Here is a 23,210-nt window from a genome sequence, read left to right on the forward strand (position 1 = left end):
TGCCCCTCTCCCAGCCCTGGGTCTCGTCCCCCTCCTGGCGTCCTCCGCAGAGGGGCTGTGAGGACCCAGACACCCTGCCAGGGGCGGGGTGGGCAGCACCAGGGCTCTGCCTCTTCCAGTCACGGTCGACATGGGGCAAGGTTCTCCCCACGGAGCCGCAGTCTCATCTGTGATGGGGCTGAATGAGGCCGCAGCCTCACCTGTGTTGGGGGGATTATACGAGGCCCTCGAGTGCCTGCAGCATGCTGAGCGCCCAAGCCAGGAAGGCTGGACCTGGCGGACGAGGGAGGCAAGACTGTGGCTCCCGAGGGGCGCCCTGCACCTTCTACTGCCCGTGGAGAGTGGTCCTTCCCGCCCTGAGCTCCAGGCTCCTCAGGCTATAAGTTCCCCTCCTGGGAAGGCCTCCAGCCAGCAGCTTTCATATTTGTATGACTTCAAATCCTCACAACCAGCCCCACGAGGATGGAGCTGCCTTTGTTCCCATTTTACAGATGAAACCACCAAGGCTCCTGTAGCTAGAAGAGCCACAGAGACTTGGCCAGGCTTACCCAGTCCTGCATGGCTGGACTCTGAACCCGCCAGGTTTTCCCGGCTCCGCCACGTGCCTCTGAAAGCCCAGCTCTTCCCCCGGGGGAACGCAGGTGTTCTCCCCCAGCGGCCCCCGCTCCGTGATGCCTCCTGCCTGGGTCATGCAGATGCCTCCTCCTCCCCCCCACCCAGTGGCCCCGACTCTGATGCCTCCTGCCTGGGTCATGCAGATGCCTCCTCCTCCCCCCCACCCAGTGGCCCCGACTCTGATGCCTCCTGCCTGGGTCATGCAGTGCCCTCCCCACCCCCAGCAGCCCTGACTCCATGAGGCCCCCTGCCCTGGGTCCTCTGCTCTGGCTGAGCAGCACTTGCCATTCCTTCCATGAGTCCTAGGTTCCCACTCCAGGCGCTTGCTGTCCCCGCTCCCCTGCCAGGAATGTGCCTGTCCCTGCCTCCACCTCTATCTCACAGTCAGAAATGGACGCACCCTCCAAGGCTCAGCCTCAGCCCCCAGCCCCCGGCGCTGTCCTCGCCTCCATGCCGCGCACAGCACCAGTTTGCCCCTCATCACCTGGTCCCGTTCTTTTAGTTCTTTTACGCGAGGGATGAGGAGACAGCACGTGGAGGGCAGGACCAGCCCCCAAGTCACCTGCCTGAGTCACCTTGGGAAAATCTTTCTACCTCTCAGAGCTTCAGTCCTTTATCTGTGAGATGGGCACACCAACTCATTATGAAGGATTAGGTAAAACAGAGATACAACACAGAAGTTGGCACACAGTTGATGCCTCCCGCTCACCCCCAAGATGGGCCCCCTAGCCACGACACAGGGTCACACCCAGCCCACCCCTGCCCAGCTCAGCTGCCCAGAACCTCGGGGACTGTTGAGTCACATTGGATCTAGAACCGGCTTTCCCTCCCCAGCCCCTTGCCTTTGGGAGGCTGGGTTTACAGAGAGCCCCCGGGGCACCTGGCCATGCCCTGCCCCGGGCCGCAGGCCGCCAGCAGACCCACGCCAAGGCCCTGCAGCCCCCTGAGCCGGGCTGCACAGGAGACTCCAGCCAACCCTGCTGGCCTCACTCATGGCCCCAGCTGTGCTGAGGGCCCGGGACCCCTCTGGCCCTTCCACTTCAGGCGAGGACTGGGCCCTCCTGGGCAGAGAGGTGCCCCTGCCCCAGCGTCGAGGAGTTACCTGCTATTCCCGCTTCTTCCTCAGACGTCCATTCCGTGAGCTCAGGGCGCTCAGTGGGCTCCCAGGGGGGGCAGCTGGGCTCCGTGTGGTGGGAGGACAGGCAGGGCTCTTGGACGGGAATCCACAGCCGACACCGAGTCATCAACCAGACAGGATGCAACCTGCCCCCTGGACAGATGGGAGCTGGGCCCTGGGCAGGCAGGCCACGCAGTGGTCAGTCGCGTCCCAGAGAGGTCATACACGGACAGAAGAGGGTCATCTTGGGGCAGGGACCGATCGGCTGCACCAGGGATGGACCGACAGCAGGCAAGGGCCAGCCAGGCAGACAGGAGGCAGGCTGTCGGTTAGACTCAGGGAGAAGCAGTTGAACCCCAAGCCCATCAGTCACTCGGCAGAGGGCCCCCAGTGGGTCCCTCAGAAGCCGCTGCCGACATCGCTGCCCCAGCGTGTATGCGGGGTGGGGAGGAAGAGGAGGAAGAGGAGGATGTGGTGAGGGCTGCCCACTGCCCCGCCCACCGAGCAGCTGGCTCCTCCCCAGAGGGAGTGAGAAAGAGGTGGGAGGGTCCCAGCTCCCAGGGAGGGCAGGCAGGAGGGGTGTGTGGTGCCATGCTGGACGGGGAGGCCCCTGGTGGTCCTGAGAGCCCAATCTCAGCTCAGAGAGAGGAGCCCAGGTCCCCGGGTGCAGCCATGGCAGCGCGCGCCCCCCCCCCCCGCCCCCGCAGCCCCTCCTCCAGTCTGGTCTGCTGCCTGCGGGCTCAGTGAGGTCTGAGCTTGGGACCCCTCCCCCCAGATTCCTTGGCCCCTGTTTGAATCCAGCCTATGGCTGCAGCGCTGCAGGCAGCAGGACCCTGTCTCCACGCCCTTGAGGAGACAATCCCTCGAGCATGTCACATCACCTCTCTGAATGCCTCCCTTTGCCCATCTGTTAAATGGGCACACCTAGCCATGGGGGGGGGGGCGGGGGGGCAGCCATGACACATGGGAATTCAGGAGGAAAAGAGAGGAAAGGATTCTAAAGAGGGTTTCCGTCTTGCTGGCGAGCCAGGGGCCGATGAGAGGGTCAGATGTCTCTGGCAGACCTTTGAAAAGCCAGGGGGCAAAGTTCAGCAAGCTCGCCCGCAGCAGCTGGAGAAGGGCACGAGAATGGCGGCCGCTGTTGCCACGATGACTCTCTGACATGTTGTAGGCTCCTGGGCGGTCTCACTGTATCCCACAGACCCTGTGAGGCAGGCAAGGCTATTCCCATTTCACGGATGGAGAAACCAAGGCTCAGAGGGCTGAAATGTCACACAAACGAGGAAGTGTCACCGCCAGGGTTCGAACCTGGGTGGGTCGGCTTCCTAAGCCCGACCAGGCTGTGGAAATGGGCCCACACGAGGATGGCAGGTTCTCAGGGCGGATGGGCTATTTAATGATGTTTTGATGACACAGGTTCAAACTCGCATGTCATCTCTTCCCCGCTGACTCATTTTTGGGAAACAACTTGCAGCTAACCCACATGTCCGGTCCAAAGGGGGAAACAAAGAGCATCTTGCTATTTATTTCTTCTATTTTTTTTTTTCTTTTTCTGGCTGTTTTTGAGGAACTTGGCTGGTTGGAAGGATGTGCGCGTTCTCTGGAAGACAAATCTTGGAAGAAAGCCAGCTCTTCGTTTTCTTTCTCTCCATCTTCAGGGCGAGGTTCCCGACACCCGCGTCAGATGTTTGCAGCAGCGGGAAGACGCAGAGGAGCAGTGAAACAGAGCTAACCTTTGCTGAAACCTTCCTCTGCGCCGAGGACTGGAAGGATACAGTATGTCACTCAGAGCAAGTCAAGAAACTCGTTATTATTACCATCGTCGTCGTCATCACCCTTATTTCACAAATACAGAAACTGAGGCTCGGAGAAGTGAAGCGGCTTGCCCAGTGTGGCAGGCAGTTAGACAGGCAGGAGCAGGGAAGGGCGACGAGCAGGTGCGGAAGGTCACCAGGGTGGAAAGTCCCGGGAGCCTAGCAACGGGCAAACCTGGGAAAACAAGGACCTCACCCCCAGGGTGACCTTTCCTCCCTGAGCGCATGGCTGGCCGCGTGGTTTGGACACTCCCCTGAACTTTCCTTCCCTGGCTGTTGCTATCATGCAAGTTAGACCCCCTTTTTTTGGGGGGGGGGGGTGGGGGGTGGAGAGACAAACGATGGAGCCAGAGAATAGCCCTTAAGCATTAGCCCCAGGACAGTGAGGCTCTGAACCGCATCAAATGCATCCAGGCCTCAGTTGCCTTTCAGCTCCGGGCCCAGAGAAGCAGCAAAACCCGACCAGTGACACCCCGGCTGCCTCGGGACCAGCCGCATTGGCTAATGACCCCTGCCCTGGCAGCGACCAATCAGTGGAGACCACGACCCTGAAAGAGCACGGCTGGGAAGCTGGTGAAATCCTATTTAGATCCTCCCCTGGGACCTCCCCGAAAATCCCTGCCCTTAAAAGCCCTTCGGCCGTAACCGGGTTGGCTCAGTGGATAGAGCGTCGGCCTGCGGACTGAAGGGTCCCGGGTTCCATTCCGGTCAGGGGCATGTACCTTGGTTGTGGGCACATCCCCAGTAGGGGGTGAGCAGGAGGCGGCTGATCGATGTTTCTCTCTCATCGATGTTTCTAATTCCCTCTCCCTCTCCCTTCCTCTCTGTAAAAAAATCAATAAAATATATATTTTTTAAAAAGCCCTTCGGATGGAGGACCCACGGCCCCCTCTCCAGGAAGCGCACTGCGCCTTTCTCCCCTCCCCTCGTCTTCCCTCCAGGCGCTACCCTTACCTTTCTGTCTCCTGGGCTCCAAGGGGCCCTCCCTTTTGCCTCTGTAACTTGTTTCAGAGCCCATTTCTTCTACCGCGCACTTCGTCTGCCTCTATGACTTTCTACATAAACTTTCTCTTATAATTTGTCTTGGCCCTGAGCTCAAGAACCAAGGTTGCTGAACGGAGGTTCAGTCATCAGTAACACTTTGGTGCTGCTCTGCTGCCAACCCGAGGCCACACAGCTGGTGAGTACCAGAGGTGGGATTGAACTCTGTCATCTGGGCTCCTGAGTTTACAATATTCACTTATTTATTTTTATTTTTTAATGTATTTTTATTGATTTCAGAGAGGAAGGGAGCAGGGGAGAGAGATAGAAACATCAATGATGAGAGAGAATCATTGGTCAGCTGCCTGGGAGCCCGCAACCCAGGCTTGTGCCCTGACTGGGAATGGAACCGTGACCTCCTGGTTGCTCGTTAACCACTGAGCCACGCCAGCCAGGCTGATCTTACATTCTTGATCACTCATTTCGCTTCTGGATGTATGTTAACCCACCTGTCTCCCTCTCTCCCCGCTGCCTGCCTGTCTGTCTTCATCCCTTCCCTCCACCCACCCACTCACCTACCTACCCACTCATCATTCTTCTTTTTTTATTTAGAGAGAGAAACATCAATTTGTTGTTCCACTTATTTATGCATTCATTGGTTGATTCTTGTATGTGCGCTGACTGGGGATCGAACCCGAAACCTTGGCGTATCAGGATGATACTCTGACCAACTGAGCTACAACTTATCAAAAGATAGATTATCTTTTGGGTATATAGCCAGGGGCCTCACTCATTCATTCTTCTACCCACCCACCTGCCCAACTATCTAGTCTCTCTTTCCTGCCTTCTACCCACCAATACTGAGCAGGCCCTTGAGTATGCCCTGGGGATACTGTTAGGGTTTGGCTAGTGACGCAGGCTGTGAGAGAATTCACAACTAAGGGAAAAGATGCAGAGAGGAAGTTTATTTTACTTTCCAGAGAGGAAAGGGCTGAGTACTGCTAGTCAATGCAGGTAGGGAAGAAGGGGTGACCTGCTCTTTTAAGCAGTGGCTGTTGCTAAGTGACAAGGAAGGGACTGGGGATTACACTGAAGTTGAGCAGATATCAAGGGGTTGTCTTGAAAAGTTACAGTTTGTTTGCTTTCCCGGAGACAGTCCAGCAGATGTCCTAAGGAGGTGTCTTATCGGTATTTTTCCCAAGCCTGTAAAACATGCTTAGAGCAAAATTTATGAAGCGTTCAAGAGGCTTGTTTGAAGGGTTGTGGGGTGGGAGGGAGCTTTCTACTAACTAGAGATTCCTTGGTGCAAATTATCCCTGAGTTGTGAAAACAGCAGGGAGGAGGGGGATGCAAGAATGCAGCCTTGAGAGTAGCTTCTCTTGTCCGGCCGTTTTGACAGAGGAGTTGTTTGAATAGGAGGAGCCAACAATCTTGGAGTTTAATGACCAGGTGCTTCTCATAAACTGTGGGAAGCCATAGCAAAGAAAAGGAAAGGCCTTTTTCTGTTCTTACAGATACCCCGCAGAAATATATACAAGTGACGGCCCTCAGGGAGCCCGTATTCTAGTGGGAAGTAACAGACACAAAGAAATAATGGACAACCTAAACAAATTTTCATAGAAACTAAACCAAGTGTCATAGAAAGCCGATGAGAGGTCAAGGTAGTGACATTTAGGGGCACGCTGGGAGAGAAGAAAGACCCAGCCTAGGGGAAAGATTTTAGGCAGAAGGAACTGCAAGTGCAAAGGCACTGAGGTGGGAAGAAAGTGTGGCTTGCTCCAGAATCCTGAGAACAGAGTGGCAAATAGAGTGAGCAAGCAAAGGAATACTAGGGGATGGGGTCACAGAAGTCACTCATCTTGCATACCACATGGGACCGTTCAGGACGATGCAAGGAAGGTAGGTGTTAGGTTTGATGGAGCAATGGAGTTGATACCCTTCCCCCGGGAACTGGCTTTTCAGGTCATTTCACTATGGACATTCCCTTTGCTGAGACCACATTTCACTTGCGGTGACCACACTCCATTCCCTCCCCTCCGGGTCTGCATAAAGAAGTCTCCGCCCAGAAAAATCCCGCAAAAGGCCTTTAAAAGCCGCTGACTCCCAGCACTGGTGCTGGAGCCATCCAGGCTCAGCCACCTGGTGTGCGGATGACTGAGTGAATTCGGAATCCCGCACCACTCTGGCCTCATGCGTTCCTCCACGACCTAACAGTAGGTTTGGTTCCAAAAGAATTTGAGAGTCATCTGAGGTTTTCATCAGAGGAGTGGTTTAATTCAATTTACATTTTTAAAAGAGTGCTCAGGTCATACGTAATTCAGCAAGTGGAGAGGATGAAGCAGAGGCCACTTAACTCCTTGTGTTTGAAAAGTAGATGCTTTTGCTGTGGTACATTTACACAGTGGAATACTACGCAGCTGTGAAAAAGGAGGATCTCTTACCCTTTGCAACAGCATGGATCGGCCTGGAGATTATTATGCTAAGTGAAATAAGCCAGTCAGAGAAGACAAATATCATACATGGAATCTAAAGAACAAAATAAAACGATGAACAGAATAGGTCCAGAGGCATGGATGTACGGAACAGACTGACAGACCTCTGAGGGAAGGGGAGAGGGGAGGGCGGGAATAGATGAACCAGAGAACATATATGCATATACATGCATAGCCCTTGGATGCAGACAATGGTGTGGTGGTAAAGGCCTGGGGGGGGGGGAGGGGTGCAGGGGCTGGGGGAAGGGGGGCAAAGGAGGAAATGGGTGACGTCTGTGATACTGTCAACAATAAAAATAGATTTTTCTAAAAGAAAAAAAAAGTTGATGCTTTTGAAAGTTGAAATTTAACAGCTACCACGGCCATTGCAGGGTAGTCCCTTCATAAATAGATCTGGGCTGAGAGAAGGCTCCATTGGGGGCCCCTTCCAAGTCTGTTTATGTCTCATGTGTGTGGCCCCCAGGGTCTCAGAAGGAGGATGTAATAGGGCCTCTCAACACCCTCCCAGCACCTCTTAGTGCTCAGAGATGGTCACTGGGGAGGAAGTGGTAACATTTGCATTTCAGCCAAGGGGCCTGGGGGTGGGGGTGGGTATAATTGAGACAACCCCACCTTCAACCCATTTCCTCCTTTTTAGTTTGAGTTGTATTAGGGTATAATTTACATGGCACAAAATCCAGCCACTGAAGCACACCATTCAGTGATTTTTAGTAAGTGAACTGAGTGGTGCGCTCCCACTGAGTGGAGTTGCAGAGCATCTCCTAAAAGACAGACCCCTTGAGCCTGTTTGCAGCCAGTCTCACTCCCACTCCCAGCCCACTGGCCACCTTTCTGCCTCTACTGATTTTTCTTTCTCTCTGCTGGACTTTTCGTGCAAATTGAATCACCCAACATGTAGTCTTTCGTGCTGTTGTTTTTCAGTTGTTGTTTTTTGTTTGTTTTTGTTTGTATGTGTTTGAGGCTCGTCCATGCTGTGGCTTGAACTTCATTCATTTTTACCGCTGAATAGCGTTCCATTGCGTGGATGTGCCACACTCGGCGGACGGACACAGACTGTGCTCACGTTGTCTTTGCTGTAACACCGCCGTGCACCTTGCCAGGCAAGTCTTCGTGCGGATCTTTTGGGTATCTACCCAGACGTGGCTGGCTGAGTCATATAGTGATTCTATGTTTCACTTACTGAGGAGCTAACAAACTGTTTTCCACAACAGCTACACCGCCTGACACCCCTACCAGCAGCCTAGGCAAGTTCCAGTTTCTCCACATCCGTGTCCACAGTCGCTGTTCTCCTCTTACTGAGCCATTCTGGTGGGAGCCTTTGCTTTGCCCTAATGGCGAATGATGCTGAACGAACATCATTTTGCGTGTTGGTAGTCATTAGTGTAATTCTTCGGAGAAATGTCTATTCATAGCCTCTGCCTCTTTTTCAGTTAGGTTGTGCTACAGACAGAATGTTTGTGTCCCACCCCCACCCTGCACTTCATATGTGAAACCCTGACCCCCTATTAGAAGGTGGGGCTCTGAGAGGTGATTGGTGGGGCAGAGCCCCCAGGAATGGGGTGAGTGTCCTTATATCTGTAGTAAGCTTTGAAATTGGGAGTGAAGTCCTCCAACTTTGTTGTTGTTGTTTTTAAGATTGTTTTATCTATTCTGGATCCACACAAATTTTAGAATCAACTTTTCCATTTTGAAAAAAAAAAAAAAAGGCTATTGGGATTTTGATAGGGATTTCATTGAATTTGTAGGTGGCTTTGAGATGGGATATGGGATGTTTCTTCATTTATTTAGATCTTCTTTCACTTCTTTCAGCAATGTGTTTTGTAGTTTCCACTGCGTAAGTCTTTCACCTCCCTTGGCATGGCTATTCCTAAGTGTCTTATTCTTTTTTATGCTCTTGCGCATGAAAGCTCCTGCTAATTTCCTTTTTAGATTATTTGTTGCTAGTATAGAAACACAATTTTTGTATGTTGATCTTGTACCCTGCCATTTTGCTCAAGTTGTTTATCATCCTATATAATAAAAGGCTAATATGCAAATTGTCCCCTCCACCAGGAGTTCGACCAGTGGGTGGGCCAGCCAGCCAACCCCCTGCAGCCCCTGCCTGCGGCTGGCCCTACCCCCGTCACCACCACCCCCCGCTTTAAGCCCCCCTCCCCCGCCCGCCGCCAGCCCAGCCAGATGGGCTGATCAGGGCGGGCCGGCTGGACCCCACTGGGGATCGAGCCTGACACCCAGGCCTGTACCCTGACCGGGAATCAAACTGTGACCTCCTGGTTCATAGGTCGACGCTCAACACCAACAAGGCTGAACTGTTCTTTTATATTATGTGAAAGAGCTTGAGAAGGATTGTTATTAATTCTTCTTTAAATGTTTGGTAGAATTTACCAGTGAAGCCATCTGACTTCTTTATTATCTTCTTTGATTACTGATTCAATTCTTTACTTTTTGTACTTCTATTAATATTTTCTATTTGTTCTTGAGTCAATTTTGGGAATTTGTGTCTTTCTAGGAATTTGTCCAGTTCATCTAGGTCATCTAATTTGTTGGCATACAATTCGATATGGCATTCTCTCATAATCCTTTTTATTTATGTAAGATTACTAGTAATGTCCCCACTTCCATTTTTTTATTGTAGTAATTGGAATTTTATCTCTTTTTTCATTAGAAAGCCTAATGGTTTGTCCATTTTGTTGATTTTTTTGAATAAACAACTCTTGGTTTTGTTGAACCTCTCCATTGTTTTTTTATTTTTTATTTCATTTGTCTCTCTAGTCTTTATTACTTCCTTCCTTCTGCTGGCTTTGGGTTTAATTTGCTCTTCTTTTTCTAATTCCTTAAACTGTACAGTTGGGTTGCTGATTTTCAGTCCTCATTTGTTAATGAAGGCATTCACAGCTGTAAGTTCCTCTCTTGGCCCTGCTTCCGTTGCATCGTATACATTTTGGTATTTTCATTCTTCCCTAAGAATTTTCTAATTTCTCTTGTTACTTCTTCTTTTACTCATTGGTTGTTTAAAAATGTGTTATTTAATTTCTACATGCTTATAAATTTCCCAGTTTTCCTTCTGTTAATTGACAGTAAGCTTCCTTCATTGTGGCCAGAGAAGATAATTAGTATGATTTCCATTTTTTTTTAAATGTATTGAGTCTTACTAGACTTCAAGATTGATCACTTCCCAAGGTATATAAATGTCTAACACTATGTTGTACACATAAAACTGATACAGGGTGGGGCAAAAGCAGGTTTACAGTTGTAAGTAGGAAAAACAGAATGTATTCTCATATTATTATTTATTAATTACTAGAGGCCCGATGCATGAAATTCATGCAAGAGTAGGCCTTCACAGCCATGGGCAGCTGCCTGGATCCCTCCCTTGAAGCCATGGCAGCTGCAGCCCCAGCTTAGTCAGGAAGGACATCTGTTCTAATTAGCATATTACACTTTTATTATTATAGATTGTTATTCTTCATATGAACAATTTTAAACCTACTTTTGCCCACCCTGTATAATATTGCATGTCAATTGTAACTGAAAAATAAAAATCAATAAATAAAAATTTATCACCCTGGCCAGCGTGGTTCAATGGTTAGAGCATCCACCTGTGCACCAAAAGGGTTGCAGGTTTGCTTCCTGGTCAAGGGCATGTACCTGGGTTGCAGGTTCAAGCCCCAGCCCCAGTCTGGGCATGTGCAGGAGACAACCAATCAATGTGTCCCTCACTTTGTCTCACTCTCTCTCCCTCTGTCCTTCTCTCCCTCCCTTCTGCTTTCTCTAAAAATCAATGGAAAAAAATATCCTTGGGTGAGGATTAAAAAAAAAGAACAATGAGGAAGAGGGTGCCTGAGATCAAAATAAATGGAGATATAGTGTATGTTTCATGGATCAGAAGACTCAATATTTTTAAGATCGCAAATTAGTCAATAGATTCAATGCAATCCTTGTCAAAATCTCAGCAGGTATTTTTTGCAGAAACTAACAAGCTAATCCTAAAATTTATATGGAAATACAAAGGACCTAGAGTAACCTAAATTATTCTGAAAAAATAGAATAAAGTTGGATGACTTTCACTTCCCAATTTCAAAACTTACTATAAAACTATTGTACTCAAGGCAGTGTGGTACTGGTATATGGATAGACATATAAAGCAATGAGACAAAATAGGTCATCCAGAAATATACGAACATTTATAATCAATTTTCAAAATAAGTGCCAAGGTAATTGAGTGAAGGATACTCTTTTCAACATATCATACTGAGACAATTAGCTATCCATATACCAAAGGATAAAGCTAGGTAATTATTTCACATCACACACCAACATTAACTCAAAATGACTCATAGCTCTAAACGTAAGAACTAAAACAACACAACTTTTAGAAGGAAACATAAGAGAAAACTTTTGTTACCTCGGATTAGGCAAAACATTCTTAGATATGGCACCAAAAGTGTAATCCACAAAAGAAAAAATATAGTAAATTGAACTTCACAGAATTTCAACATGTTTTTTCTTCAAAAAAACACCATGAAACATCACCAAGAAAACATGGCCGAATAGCGAACTCTAGGAGCCAGTCCTCCCACTGAAGCAATCATTCAGTGACAAACACTGTCAAAATAAGCTTTTTTGGACGTCTGGAATCAAATCAAACCTTCTAGCGATAAAGAGAATAAAGAGACTGGTAATCTTTAGGTAAGAAGGTGTTGTAACATGTTTGTTTACATGATTGCCATCCCCCATTCCCCAGGTCAGTAGCCTTGGTGTGACTTGGGAGTATTAGAAGGGGCAATGGAGACCTAGCTCTCAAATAACCGTGGATGTGCAATTTGGTCTGTCTTCCTGGGGGGTTGGTTCAGGAACTTACCCTTGTTTTGCTGCCCTTGAAACTCTCAGGGCTGGAGCAACTGCCTGCACAGTGTCTGTGGAAAGAACTTAAAGACATGTATTATCCAACTGGGGAAGGGATGATGGAGAGGGTAAGCAGCAGACAGACCAAAAACCTGGGAAGGAGAAGGCTGAGGATGATAATTCATGTCTCTGAACGTCTCCCACATATACCAGGGAATCTGAGTGCAATGCCTGTTCCCAGGTCTGAGTGCAAAGAAAAAAATCTGAGAGACCCTCTAGCTGGCCTTTGGGCTCTGCACAACCGAGTGAAAGCTGACACAGAGCGGCGGTCAGTCTAGCTAAGCACTAAAGATGTATCTCAACTCAGAGACAGTCTACAAAGATGGAGAAAATATATTTTCTGTTGTGTATTGTTCTTCTTTTTGGCTCAAGGTGTTTAAGAACATGTCTGTCAGATCACTGACTGACTGCTGAGACCATGGAACAGAGACTTCAGTGAACATGCATGACAAGGAATATAGCATTTGCAAAAATAAGTTGAAAAAGTCACTAAACAAATGGATGACTGCAGCCCACAGCAAACAACAAAGCAAGCCCTGTTAAGGCGAAAGGGTGGGGAGAATCTTATTTTCAGAGCTCTCACATTACACTATTCAAAATGTTTAGTTTTCAACAAAAACTTATAAAGCTGGCAAAGAAATAGTAAAGCTTGGCCCATTCATGAGGGGAAAAATAAACAGAAACTACCCCTGGGGAAGTCTAGACATTAGAATTACTGAGCAAAGTTTTAAAATCAATTGTCTTAAGCATGCTCAAAGTGTTCAAGGAAACTGTAAATGACGAATTGGTGGAAACTAGAGTAATATATGAACAAGTGGAGACTATTAATAAAGAAATAGAAATTGTAAAAGAGAACCAAATATAAATTCTGGAGCTGAAGAGTGTAATACTGAAATGAGAAACTTTCAAAAGGGGTTCAATACCATATTTAAAGTAGACAGAAGAAATAATCAGTGACTTAAAGATAAGCAAATTGAAATTATGCAGTTTGTGGTGCATTAAAAAAAAAAGCAAAGAGAAATGAACAGATCCTAGGGGACGTAAGGGACACAATTAAGTATATCAACATTTTAAGAGTTTCAGAGGAGAGCAGAGAAAGGGCCAGAAAGAATATTTGAAGAAATAATGGCCAAAAATTTCCCAAATTTAATGTAAGCTATGAATCTAAATAACTTGTTCAGAAAACTTCAACTATGGCAAATGCAAATAAATCTACACCGAGACACATTATAATCAAACTGTTGCAAACAATCTTAAAAACAGAAAAGAGCGGTGACATGTCATGTACAAGGGATCCTTGTACATAATAAGATTAACTGCTGATTTTTCTTTGGAAGCCATAGAGGCCAGAAGGCAGTGGGATGAATGTTTCAAGTGCTGAAAGAAAAAACCGTCAACCAAGAATTCTATACCTGGCAAAAGTATCTGTCCAACATGAAGGGGAGACTAAGGCATCTAAGATAAACTGAGGGAGTTCATCACTAGTAGACAGAGTTTCTGTATGCTATGAAGCTAAGTTGGTATCCGTTCAAACTAGATTATTATAAATTTAGTATAATTGTAATTTCTACAATAATTAAAAATACACAAATAAGGAAATGAGGAGAGAATAAAAAATGGACCATTAGAGAAAGTCAATCAAACACAAAAGAAGGCAGTAATGGAGGAAATGAATAACAAAAATATATGACATATATAAAACAGACAGCAAAACGGCAGACATAAGTCTATTATAAGTCATAATTTTAAATGCAAATGTATTGAAATCACTGGTTAAAACACAGATGTTGACAGAATAAACAAAAAACATAACCCAGCTATACCAGGTATGCTGTCTACAAGAGAGTTATTTTTTTTTAATATATTTTTATTGACTTCAGAGAGGAAGGGAAAGGAAGAGAGAGAGAGAAACATCAATGATGAGAGAGAATCATTGATTGGCTGCCTCCTGCACTCCCCCTACTGGGGATCGAGCCTGCAACATGGGCATGTGCTCTTGAATGGGGTTGAACCTGGGACCCTTCAGTCCATAGGCCAACGCTCTATCCACTGAGCCAAACCAGCTAAGGCCAAGAGAATTATTTTAGACCCAAAGACACAACTAGGTTAACAATGAAAAAATGGGAAAAGCTATCCTATGCAAATAGTAACCAGAAAAGAGCTGGAATGGCTATCATAATATCAGTAAAATGGGCTTTATGTCAAAAAATTGTTAAAAGAGACAACAAAGAACATTATATGTTGATAAAAGTGTCAATTCATCAAGAAGACATAACAAATATATGCATTAAACAGCAGAGCCCCCAAATAAATAAAGCAAATATGGACAGAATTGAATGAGAAAATAGTCAGTTTTATATATTTGGAAACTTCAATATTCTTCTTTCAATATCTCAATAGAAGACTAATAAGGAAAGAGAGAACTTGAACAACTTCATAAAGCAACTAGACCTAACGGACTTATACAGAGCGTACAGCCGTCAGCAGCAGTTAACCCCAAGTGTACGGGTAACATTCTCTATGACAGGCCATATGTCAGGCCACAAACCAAGTCCAAGAAAAATTTTTTTAATCCTCACCTGAGGAGTGAGGATATTTTTTCCATTGATTCTAGAGAGAGTGGAAGGGAGTAGGAGGGAAGGGAGAGAGAGAGAGAGAGAGAGAGAGAGAGAGAGAGAGAGAGAGAGAGAGAGAGAACAATTGGCTGCCTCCTGCACTTGCCCCAACTGGGGGGTGGAGATCAGACCTGCAACCCAGGTACGTGCCCTTGACCTTACGGAGCACCGTTCAGCCTCAGACACCTCCCTCTACACTATGACATGGGAGAGGAACCTTCATGGGAGAGAAACCTTCCCTCTTTAAGCCACCGTCAGCCTGGGTTTCTGTTGTAGGCAACGGAACTAATACTCCTAGGTATAGACTTAGATGCGGCTGTGGATACGGACATGGAAGTAGATGGAGACAGAATCCTAACTGATGGACAGATGCTGCCAGGGCCTGTTACTGCGGAAGAAGGATAAAACTGATACAGGGTAGGCAACTAGCAATCTCTGTTATATCCAAAAAATAAAGCAAAACAAACTTTATTATTCAGGACCCATTATTATGTCAGTTGCTGTTGGAGAAAACCAAATCAAGCAAGCTTAGCAAAAGTGAGAACGCATGGTGTTGGGTAGCCGCGGCTCAGAAAAGACGGAGCTGTTTGGGGACACAGTCCGGGCTTGGAAGCTAGGAGGAGCCCTTTGCCCGCCTGCCCCTGGGCGCAGTGCACCCTCTCCGGCTGCGCTGGGGCTCTCTGAGCAGCAGCTAGCCAGCTCCTGGGAGCGGAGAGGAATGGCTCCCACGGACCCTCCAGAAAAATCCAGCACGTATTTGCAGTGGCTGGAAGGGAATCACAAGCCAGTCTGTGCACCGGTCTGTGGCCAACGATGGCTCAGCCTGAGCAACCCGGCCATCCTGGACCAGTCACCGTGGCCAGAGGGAGGCAAGCCCCTGAGGGGGTAACCGCCAAGCCATCGCTGTGGTCACCACAAAAAGAAGGGGGTGCGGGTCCGGGGTTGTGATGCACAAAGACAATCGCCACTACATATACTAATATTATTGCCATGGACTGAACTGTGGCCCCCAAAGTCATATGTTGAGTCCCTAACCCTCAATGTCAGTGCATCTGGTGATAGGGTATTTAGGAGGCAACTAAAGTTAAATGATGAAAAGTCATAATGGTGGGACCATAATCGGATAAAACTGTGGTCTTCTGAGAAGAGTAAGAGACCCCAGCGTGCTCTCTCTCTCTCTCTCTCTCTCTCTCTCTCTCTCTCTCCCTCCCTCCCTCCCTCTCCTCCACCCCTCCTTGCCATGCGAGGACACAGTGACTCGGTGGCTGTCTGCAAGCCAGCGGAGAGCCCGCACCAGACAGTGGCCACATGGCCTCGTTGATCTCAGACTTCCAGCCTCCAGGACTGTGAGAAAGTCAGTTTCTGTGGTTTCAGGCCCCCTCTATGGCATTCTGTTATGACAGCCTGAGCAGGGTGCGCCAGATTTCTCTGTATTAGTCAGGGTTCTCCAGAGAAATAGAACCCTGACTAATACAATCACTAATAACAAAAATAGCAAAATGGCTTGCATTTTTAGGGAACTTACCATCCAGCAGACACCGCTGAACTATAAGAACCTTTTACTATCCCCATTGGCGACGCGGGGAAAGGCAGCTGCCGGAGCTGAACAGCGTGCCCCGGTCCGAAAGCTGGCCAGGAGCCGAGGCAGGGTTTGAACCCGGGCAGGCCAGTCTAGGGCTACTTCTGGATCATGGGACTATTAAAGAAATACATTCTGTGCTTTTCTGTACTGATTTTTAAGTGACGTGTTACTTCTAGAATCCAGGGGGGACACAACCATTTCCATATGGGAAATATTTTTAAAAGGAGGTCACAGAGCATCAGCCCTGGGGAGAGGGCGCAGCGGGGAGGAAAGACACTATAATCTATAGACATGGTGGTCCTTCCAAAGGCCTCGCCCGGTGACCTTGACTGCAGGCCAAACAGCCAACGTCACATGGATGTGGGTTAGAACCGCTGAAGCAACATGTGCTTGGGGGCTTTTTCCAACGTCAGTGCGTTACAGCCACGAGAAACCCCAAGTCCCTGAGGCTGCGCCAGTGGGCGTGGTGCCCAGAGGGGGGAGGGTCGGCCTCGCTGCAGGGGCCACACCTGCGGTCCGTGTGCAGTTCTTGGCCTTCACTTCAGGAACATTGGCAAACCAGAGTACAATCAGAAGAGACAACCAAGAAGGGGGCGGGGGCGGGAGGAGGGGTGTGAAAAGGGCCTGAAAACCATGAGAAAGCAGCAGTATTTCGCTTGAAGAAAAGGCTCCGAGGGCGGGGAGGGCGTGAGAGCTGACCTTTGGGGGCAGGCCGGTGCGGCGTCGCCTCACTGGGGAAAATGATGAGCTTCCTGCCCCTGGCGTATGCAAACCAAGGCTTCGGCCACCTGTTGATGTGGGTGACTGGTTAGATTGGTTGAGCGTATGGTTGCACCACAGGGCCATGAAGTCTCCTTTTTTAAAAAAAAAAAAAAGTATCTTTTTATTGATTTTAGAGATAGAGGAAGGGAGAGAGACGCACTGATGTAAGAAACATCGGCTGGCTGCCTCCTGCATGCCCCCTGCTGGGGAAGGAGCCGGCAACCCGGGCATGTGCCCTGACCAGGAATCCAACTGGCGACCTTTTGGTGCATGGGGAACGCTCAACCAACGGAGCCGCAGCCGCCGGGGCGAAGCCTCCTTTTAGGCTGAGTGTCTGTGTGCCTCTGATTTTTGGAAAGATGTGGGAAGGCTCGCCCTGGAGGGAGACTGTGATGAGCTGAATATTCTTGTACCCCATATTTTGCATGTTGAAGCCCTAACCCCCGGTGTCTCTGTCTATGGAGATGGGGCCCGTAGGGAGTGATTAAGGACTGGGCTAGTGTCCTTACAAGAAGAGACACCAGAAGCTCCTTCTACCTCCCCTCCACACACACACACACACACACACACACACACACACACACACACACACACACGTGCACCGAGGAAAAGCCATGTGAAGGTGCACCGAGAACGCAGCCACCTGCGAGCAAAAGGCAGCACCATGTCCTGAGGCACTGCATCGGCCGGCACCTTGATCTTCTCAGCTTCCAAACTGTGAGACATGAATTCTGCTATTTAAGCGCCCCGGTCGCTGGTATTTTGTGTGGCAGCCCGAGCGGACTAGGACAGAGAGGGACGGCCAATCAGGCGCCTCTGCTGGCTTCCCCGGGGCATCTAGGGACTGGAGCCCGGCCGGCCTCCAGGGACCAGCCTCCAAGGTCCGGGGGTCGGCTGATGAGGGTCAAGGAGGAGTTGCTTGCCCCTCCCTCCCTGTGGCCTCTGATTTTTCTCAGTTACTATAACAGACATTCTCTTCAGTGTCGAAGGTCCCAAGTCCTGGGGGGACAGGACACACAGGAGTAAAAGTGAGGCGCCTGGGAGGGTGGCGTGTGGTGGGCGGGGGTGACTTTGGCTGGGAGGGGCTTGCCAGCACTGACTGACGCTGGTAACGGAATCCCGATTTTTTTCTGCTCTCAGCCTCTTTCCCAGGGGAGCCCATGACCCTGTCCTACGCCAACCCACGACCTACCCAGTCAGAGTATATGTCCCCGTTAGAAGCAGTGAGACCCCCTGAGGCTTCTGAGGGGACATCTGGGGCAAAGACCCCAGACTTGGACTGAGAATCTGTGCTCTCTGAGCTCCTGTGGGTATCTGGTGGCCACAGTGTGCAACTGGCCTCCGAATGGAGCCAGCCTACAGGAAGTGACTCGAGGGATGGATTGAGTCATCAGGACTCAGGACCCCTGGATCCAGCTGTGCCTGCAAGCCAGACATTTTAGTGGAATTAGAATCGTTCCCTTTTGGTTTCAGCTGGTTTGGCTCTGTTTTCTTTCCCTTGAAACTGAGCCTTGACGGAGACATTGCTCTGTGCCTAAAAGCTCTACGAGGGTCTGTACCCAGTCCTACAAGCAGAAAGGAGGCAGCTGCTGATTATATGCCCAGAGGGGTGTGGACGAGTGGCCAGGGAAGGCTGCACAAAGAGAGGCCAGGTAAACTGGACTTGGCAGGACGAGGAGGAAAGATAGGAGAGGCCATTCGAAAACTTTTCAAACCTCTGGATGGAGAAATGAAGAAATATACTTCTCCATAACCCGAGGGACAAGGAGAAAAGTCACAGTGGAAAACATGTTTAAATAATATAAAAAGTACATATTAAAACGTGTGGGTTGCAGCTAAAGCAATACTTAGAGTGAACGTTGTAGCCTTAAAACTCATAAATTAGAAAAGAAGAAAAGCTAACAATGAATGCTTCTGCCATCTGTCTCAAGAAATTCGAAAAAGAGTAGCAAGATAAACACAGATGAAAGTAAAGGAAGAAAAATAATCAAGATAAACAGACTGAAAGAGGAAGTAAGTGTGCCCTGGAGAGGATCAACAAGCCCCAGCCGGTGGTGGGTGAGCCACAGACACGAGGCGTGACCGCGCGCCTGCCCGGGAGGTCAGCGCGCTGGGCTGGGCGGCAGACTGGGCGCCGGAGGTCACAGAGCAAGGGCGCAGAGGGGAGACCGGTGCCTGCAGGGCACGGTGGTGCCCGAGCACAGGAGCTGTCCCCCGAGGCCTGGGCCCGGGACCCCACTCCATGAGTGTGGAAGCCATAGCAGTTTCTCCGCCGGGGACGGGGGCGGGGGGGGGGGGCACGCTGGCCTTTAGAGACAGACCCTCTTCAGATAAGGAGCCAGGCCCTCGATGCCTGGGCTGCTTGAAAAGGAAAAGAAAAGCCACAGGGAGGGCAAGTTCATTTTCCTGGGAAAATACCACCACAGCTGCCCGCTGCCCACTGCCACCCAGCGAGGCCCAGTTCCCTTTCGGGGCTGCAAGCACCAGGGCTGGCCTCAGAGAAAGTCCTGGAGGGTCGGAGCCGAGTCCTTCCACCCAGCACTGCCCACGTGTGGCGGGAGCATCCTTCGCGGGGGGCGGGGCGGGGGGGTGTCCCGTGCACAGTACATTATTGAATGTCAAGCAGCATCCCGGGCCTCTACCCATTAGATGCCACTGGCACCTCTTCCCAGACATGAGGGCCCCCAGTCTCCAGGCACTGCCAAGTGTCCTCTCGGGGGCGCCACCGAGTTGGCCTTGTGGTGGGAGGGGCACTAGGCCCACAGTCCTCCCGCGGACATCTCAGTGAGGACCCCAGCCCTTAGCGTGACCCTGGGCCAGGCTTTGCCTGTCTGAGCCTCTACGTCCCACCTGCTGAGGGCGGCAGGGAAGACCCACACGAACAGCATTACGAGAAGCGATGAGGCCATCGCGCCTGGCAGAGCGAGACTCAACAACAATAGAGGTTCTGACTATGATCCTCGGTGGCGATTATGCCCCCTGCCCCCTGGACCAGGCCAACAGGGTGGCCTGTGTGGGGCTGGGTCCTCCTCATGGCCACAGCGCAGGGTCATCCCCCTCCTCGCTCTCTCTCACCACCATCCGGAAGTCCTGCTGATTCTGCCTTCAAAAGGCACCCAGAACCCACGGCCTCAGCCAGCACCCTGCCCCAAGCCACCAGCCCCCCCCCCCCCCCTGCACAGTGACAGCAGCTGCGGTCTGGCTTTCCCACCTCTACCCTGGTGCTTCCAACAATGCCCGGTCTCCTCGCTGCACAGGGAACATTTTAATACAAAAATCAGAACATGTCACTTCGTTCTGAGAGCCCTCCAGCGCCTCCTATCATTTGTAGAATAAACCCAAAGTCCCTGCTGTGGTCAGCAGGCCCTGCACACTGCTCCCACCTCCTCCACCTTCTCACCCCCTTGCTCTCTGCCCCAGGCACAGCCTCCCTGCTGCTCCTGCTACCACAGGGCCTTTGCACTGGCTGCCCCCTCCACCAGAACATTCCCCTTTCCCTCACCTTCCTCTAGCTGCACAGCGCATTCGCTCACCCCATTCGAGCTGTGTTCACAGTGTCCCCCCCTCAGTGCGGCCTTCCCTGACCTCCTCCTACAGCAGCCCTCCCCCCTGTACTGTGCCCAGGGCCACCCAACCTTACACAGCGAGCTGCGCGCACATCTCTTGGCCGTGTGTCCCCCAGGCCGCAGCTTCAGTAAAGAAGGGATTTGTCTGTTCTGCCCATTGCAGAACCCCAGCCCCCAAGGCAGTGCCTGGCATGTAGTAGGTGCTCACTAAATATCTGTTGAAACATTGAATGAGGCCCGGCCGGTGTGGCTCAATGGTTGAGCATCGACATATGAACCAGGGGGTCAGGGTTCAATTCCCGGTCAGGGCACATGCCTGGGTTGTAGGCTTGATTGCCAGCTTGGGGCATGCAGGAGGCAGCCGATCAATGATTCTCTCTCATCATTTATGTTTCTATCTCTCTCTCCCTTCCTCTCTGAAATCAATGAAAATATATTTAAAAGAGAGAGTGAGAGTAAATAAATAAATTTTAAAAAGAGAGAGAGAGAGAGAGGGAAAGATTGAATGAGCATTTCAAGGCCCCCTCTCCATAGTCAGCTTCACTCCACCCCCTCCCAGCCGAGTCAGGCTGACCTACAGACGACAGGTGTGGCTCACATGGCTCTGCTTCTCCTCCCGCATCACCTCCCTGCTCACCCGTCTCACGTTACGTGCCCAGCCAGGCGGGGCTGTTTCCTTCGGGCTTCGCATGTGCTGGGCCCTCCACCTGGTGCCTTCCTGCCCCTGCCATTTCCTGGAGAACCAGCTCTGGTCCTTTCCAATTCAACAGAGATGTCGCCTCCTGCAGGGAGCTTTCCCTGATGCCCCAAATCTGGGTGAGTCCTTCCTCCTCTGGACCCGCAATTCCTCATCGCACCACGACCTCACTGCATTGCTGATGCCTGTACGCTTGACCTCAAGTTCCACGTGAACAGGGGTCTGTCTTGTCTCCGCCAGGGCCTAGAGCAGTGCAGAGACTCAGAAATGTGGTACAAGTGAGTCAGTGGATGGCCAAACACTCTGAGTTAGCGTGAGTGTCACTTCTTGTCCTCCGGGTCCTCCCAGGTCACTTCCTGTCCTCAGGGTCCTCCCAGGTCACCCCTGTCCTCCGGGTCCTCCCAGGTCACTTCCTGTCCTCCAGGTCCTCCCAGGTCACTTCCTGTACTCCGGGTCCTCCCAGGTCACCCCTGTCCTCCGGGTCCTCCCAGGTCACCCCTGTCCTCCGGGTCCTCCCAGGTCACTTCCTCTCCTCCGGGTCCTCCCAGGTCACCCCTGTCCTCCGGGTCCTCCCAGGTCACTTCCTGTCCTCCGGGTCCTCCCAGGTCACTTCCTGTCCTCCGGGTCCTCCCAGGTCACTTCCTGTCCTCCGGGTCCTCCCAGGTCACTTCCTGTCCTCCGGGTCCTCCCAGGTCACTTCCTGTCCTCCGGGTCCTCCCAGGTCACCCCTGTCCTCCGGGTCCTCCCAGGTCACCCCTGTCCTCTGGGTCCTCCCAGATCACCCCTGTCCTCCGGGTCCTCCCACGTCACTTCCTGTCCTCCGGGTCCTCCCAGGTCACCCCTGTCCTCTGGGTCCTCCCAGATCACCCCTGTCCTCCGGGTCCTCCCAGGTCACTTCCTGTCCACGGGTCCTCCCAGGTCACCCCTGTCCTCCGGGTCCTCCCAGGTCACTTCCTCTCCTCCGGGTCCTCCCAGGTCACCCCTGTCCTCCGGTCCTCCCAGGTCACTTCCTGTCCTCCGGGTCCTCCCAGGTCACTTCCTGTCCTCCGGGTTCTCCCAGGTCACTTCCTGTCCTCCGGGTCCTCCCAGGTCACTTCCTGTCCTCCGGGTCCTCCCAGGTCACTTCCTGTCCTCCAGGTCCTCCCAGGTCACCCCTGTCCTCCGGGTCCTCCCAGGTCACTTCCTGTCCTCCGGGTCCTCCCAGGTCACTTCCTGTACTCCGGGTCCTCCCAGGTCACCCCTGTCCTCCGGGTCCTCCGAGGTCACTTCCTGTACTCCGGGTCCTCCCAGGTCACCCCTGTCCTCCGGGTCCTCCCAGGTCACTTCCTGTCCTCTGGGTCCTCCCAGGTCACCCCTGTCCTCCGGGTCCTCCCAGGTCACTTCCTGTCCTCCAGGTCCTCCCAGGTCACTTCCTGTACTCCGGGTCCTCCCAGGTCACCCCTGTCCTCCGGGTCCTCCCAGGTCACCCCTGTCCTCCGGGTCCTCCCAGGTCACTTCCTCTCCTCCGGGTCCTCCCAGGTCACCCCTGTCCTCCGGGTCCTCCCAGGTCACTTCCTGTCCTCTGGGTCCTCCCAGGTCACTTCCTGTCCTCCGGGTCCTCCCAGGTCACTTCCTGTCCTCCGGGTCCTCCCAGGTCACCCCTGTCCTCCGGGTCCTCCCAGGTCACTTCCTGTCCTCCGGGTCCTCCCAGGTCACCCCTGTCCTCCGGGTCCTCCCAGGTCACCCCTGTCCTCCGGGTCCTCCCAGGTCACCCCTGTCCTCTGGGTCCTCCCAGATCACCCCTGTCCTCCGGGTTCTCCCAGGTCACTTCCTGTCCTCCGGGTCCTCCCAGGTCACCCCTGTCCTCCGGGTCCTCCCAGGTCACTTCCTGTCCTCCGGGTCCTTCCAGGTCACTTCCTGTCCTCCGGGTCCTCCCAGGTCACCCCTGTCCTCCGGGTCCTCCCAGGTCACTTCCTGTCCTCCGGGTCCTCCCAGGTCACTTCCTGTCCTCCGGGTCCTCCCAGGTCACCCCTGTCCTCCGGGTCCTCCCAGGTCACCCCTGTCCTCCGGGTCCTCCCAGGTCAC

General features: G+C 51.3%; 1 protein-coding gene across 4 annotated transcripts in view; it reads right to left on the reverse strand.

Annotated features, from left to right (window-relative positions):
- Nucleotides 1-2,167, reverse strand: part of IL21R (interleukin 21 receptor) — a 38,856-nt gene extending 36,689 nt beyond the window's left edge. For 3 of the 4 annotated variants that reach the window (XM_059692475.1, XM_059692473.1, XM_059692472.1), the window contains exon 1: nt 1,718-1,851. Coding sequence is in view for 1 of the 4 variants with exons in the window: in XM_059692474.1 (XP_059548457.1) it covers nt 1,718-1,859 (142 nt within the window). In the remaining 3 variants the exon portion in view is untranslated. Of the gene's footprint in view, nt 1-1,717 lie in introns of all 4 variants that reach the window. The other variant, XM_059692474.1, reaches the window with a different exon arrangement.
- Nucleotides 2,168-23,210: the final 21,043 nt, after the last annotated feature.

This window comes from Myotis daubentonii, chromosome 4 (genome assembly GCF_963259705.1).
Source record: "Myotis daubentonii chromosome 4, mMyoDau2.1, whole genome shotgun sequence".
NCBI classification, from domain to species: domain Eukaryota; kingdom Metazoa; phylum Chordata; class Mammalia; order Chiroptera; family Vespertilionidae; genus Myotis; species Myotis daubentonii.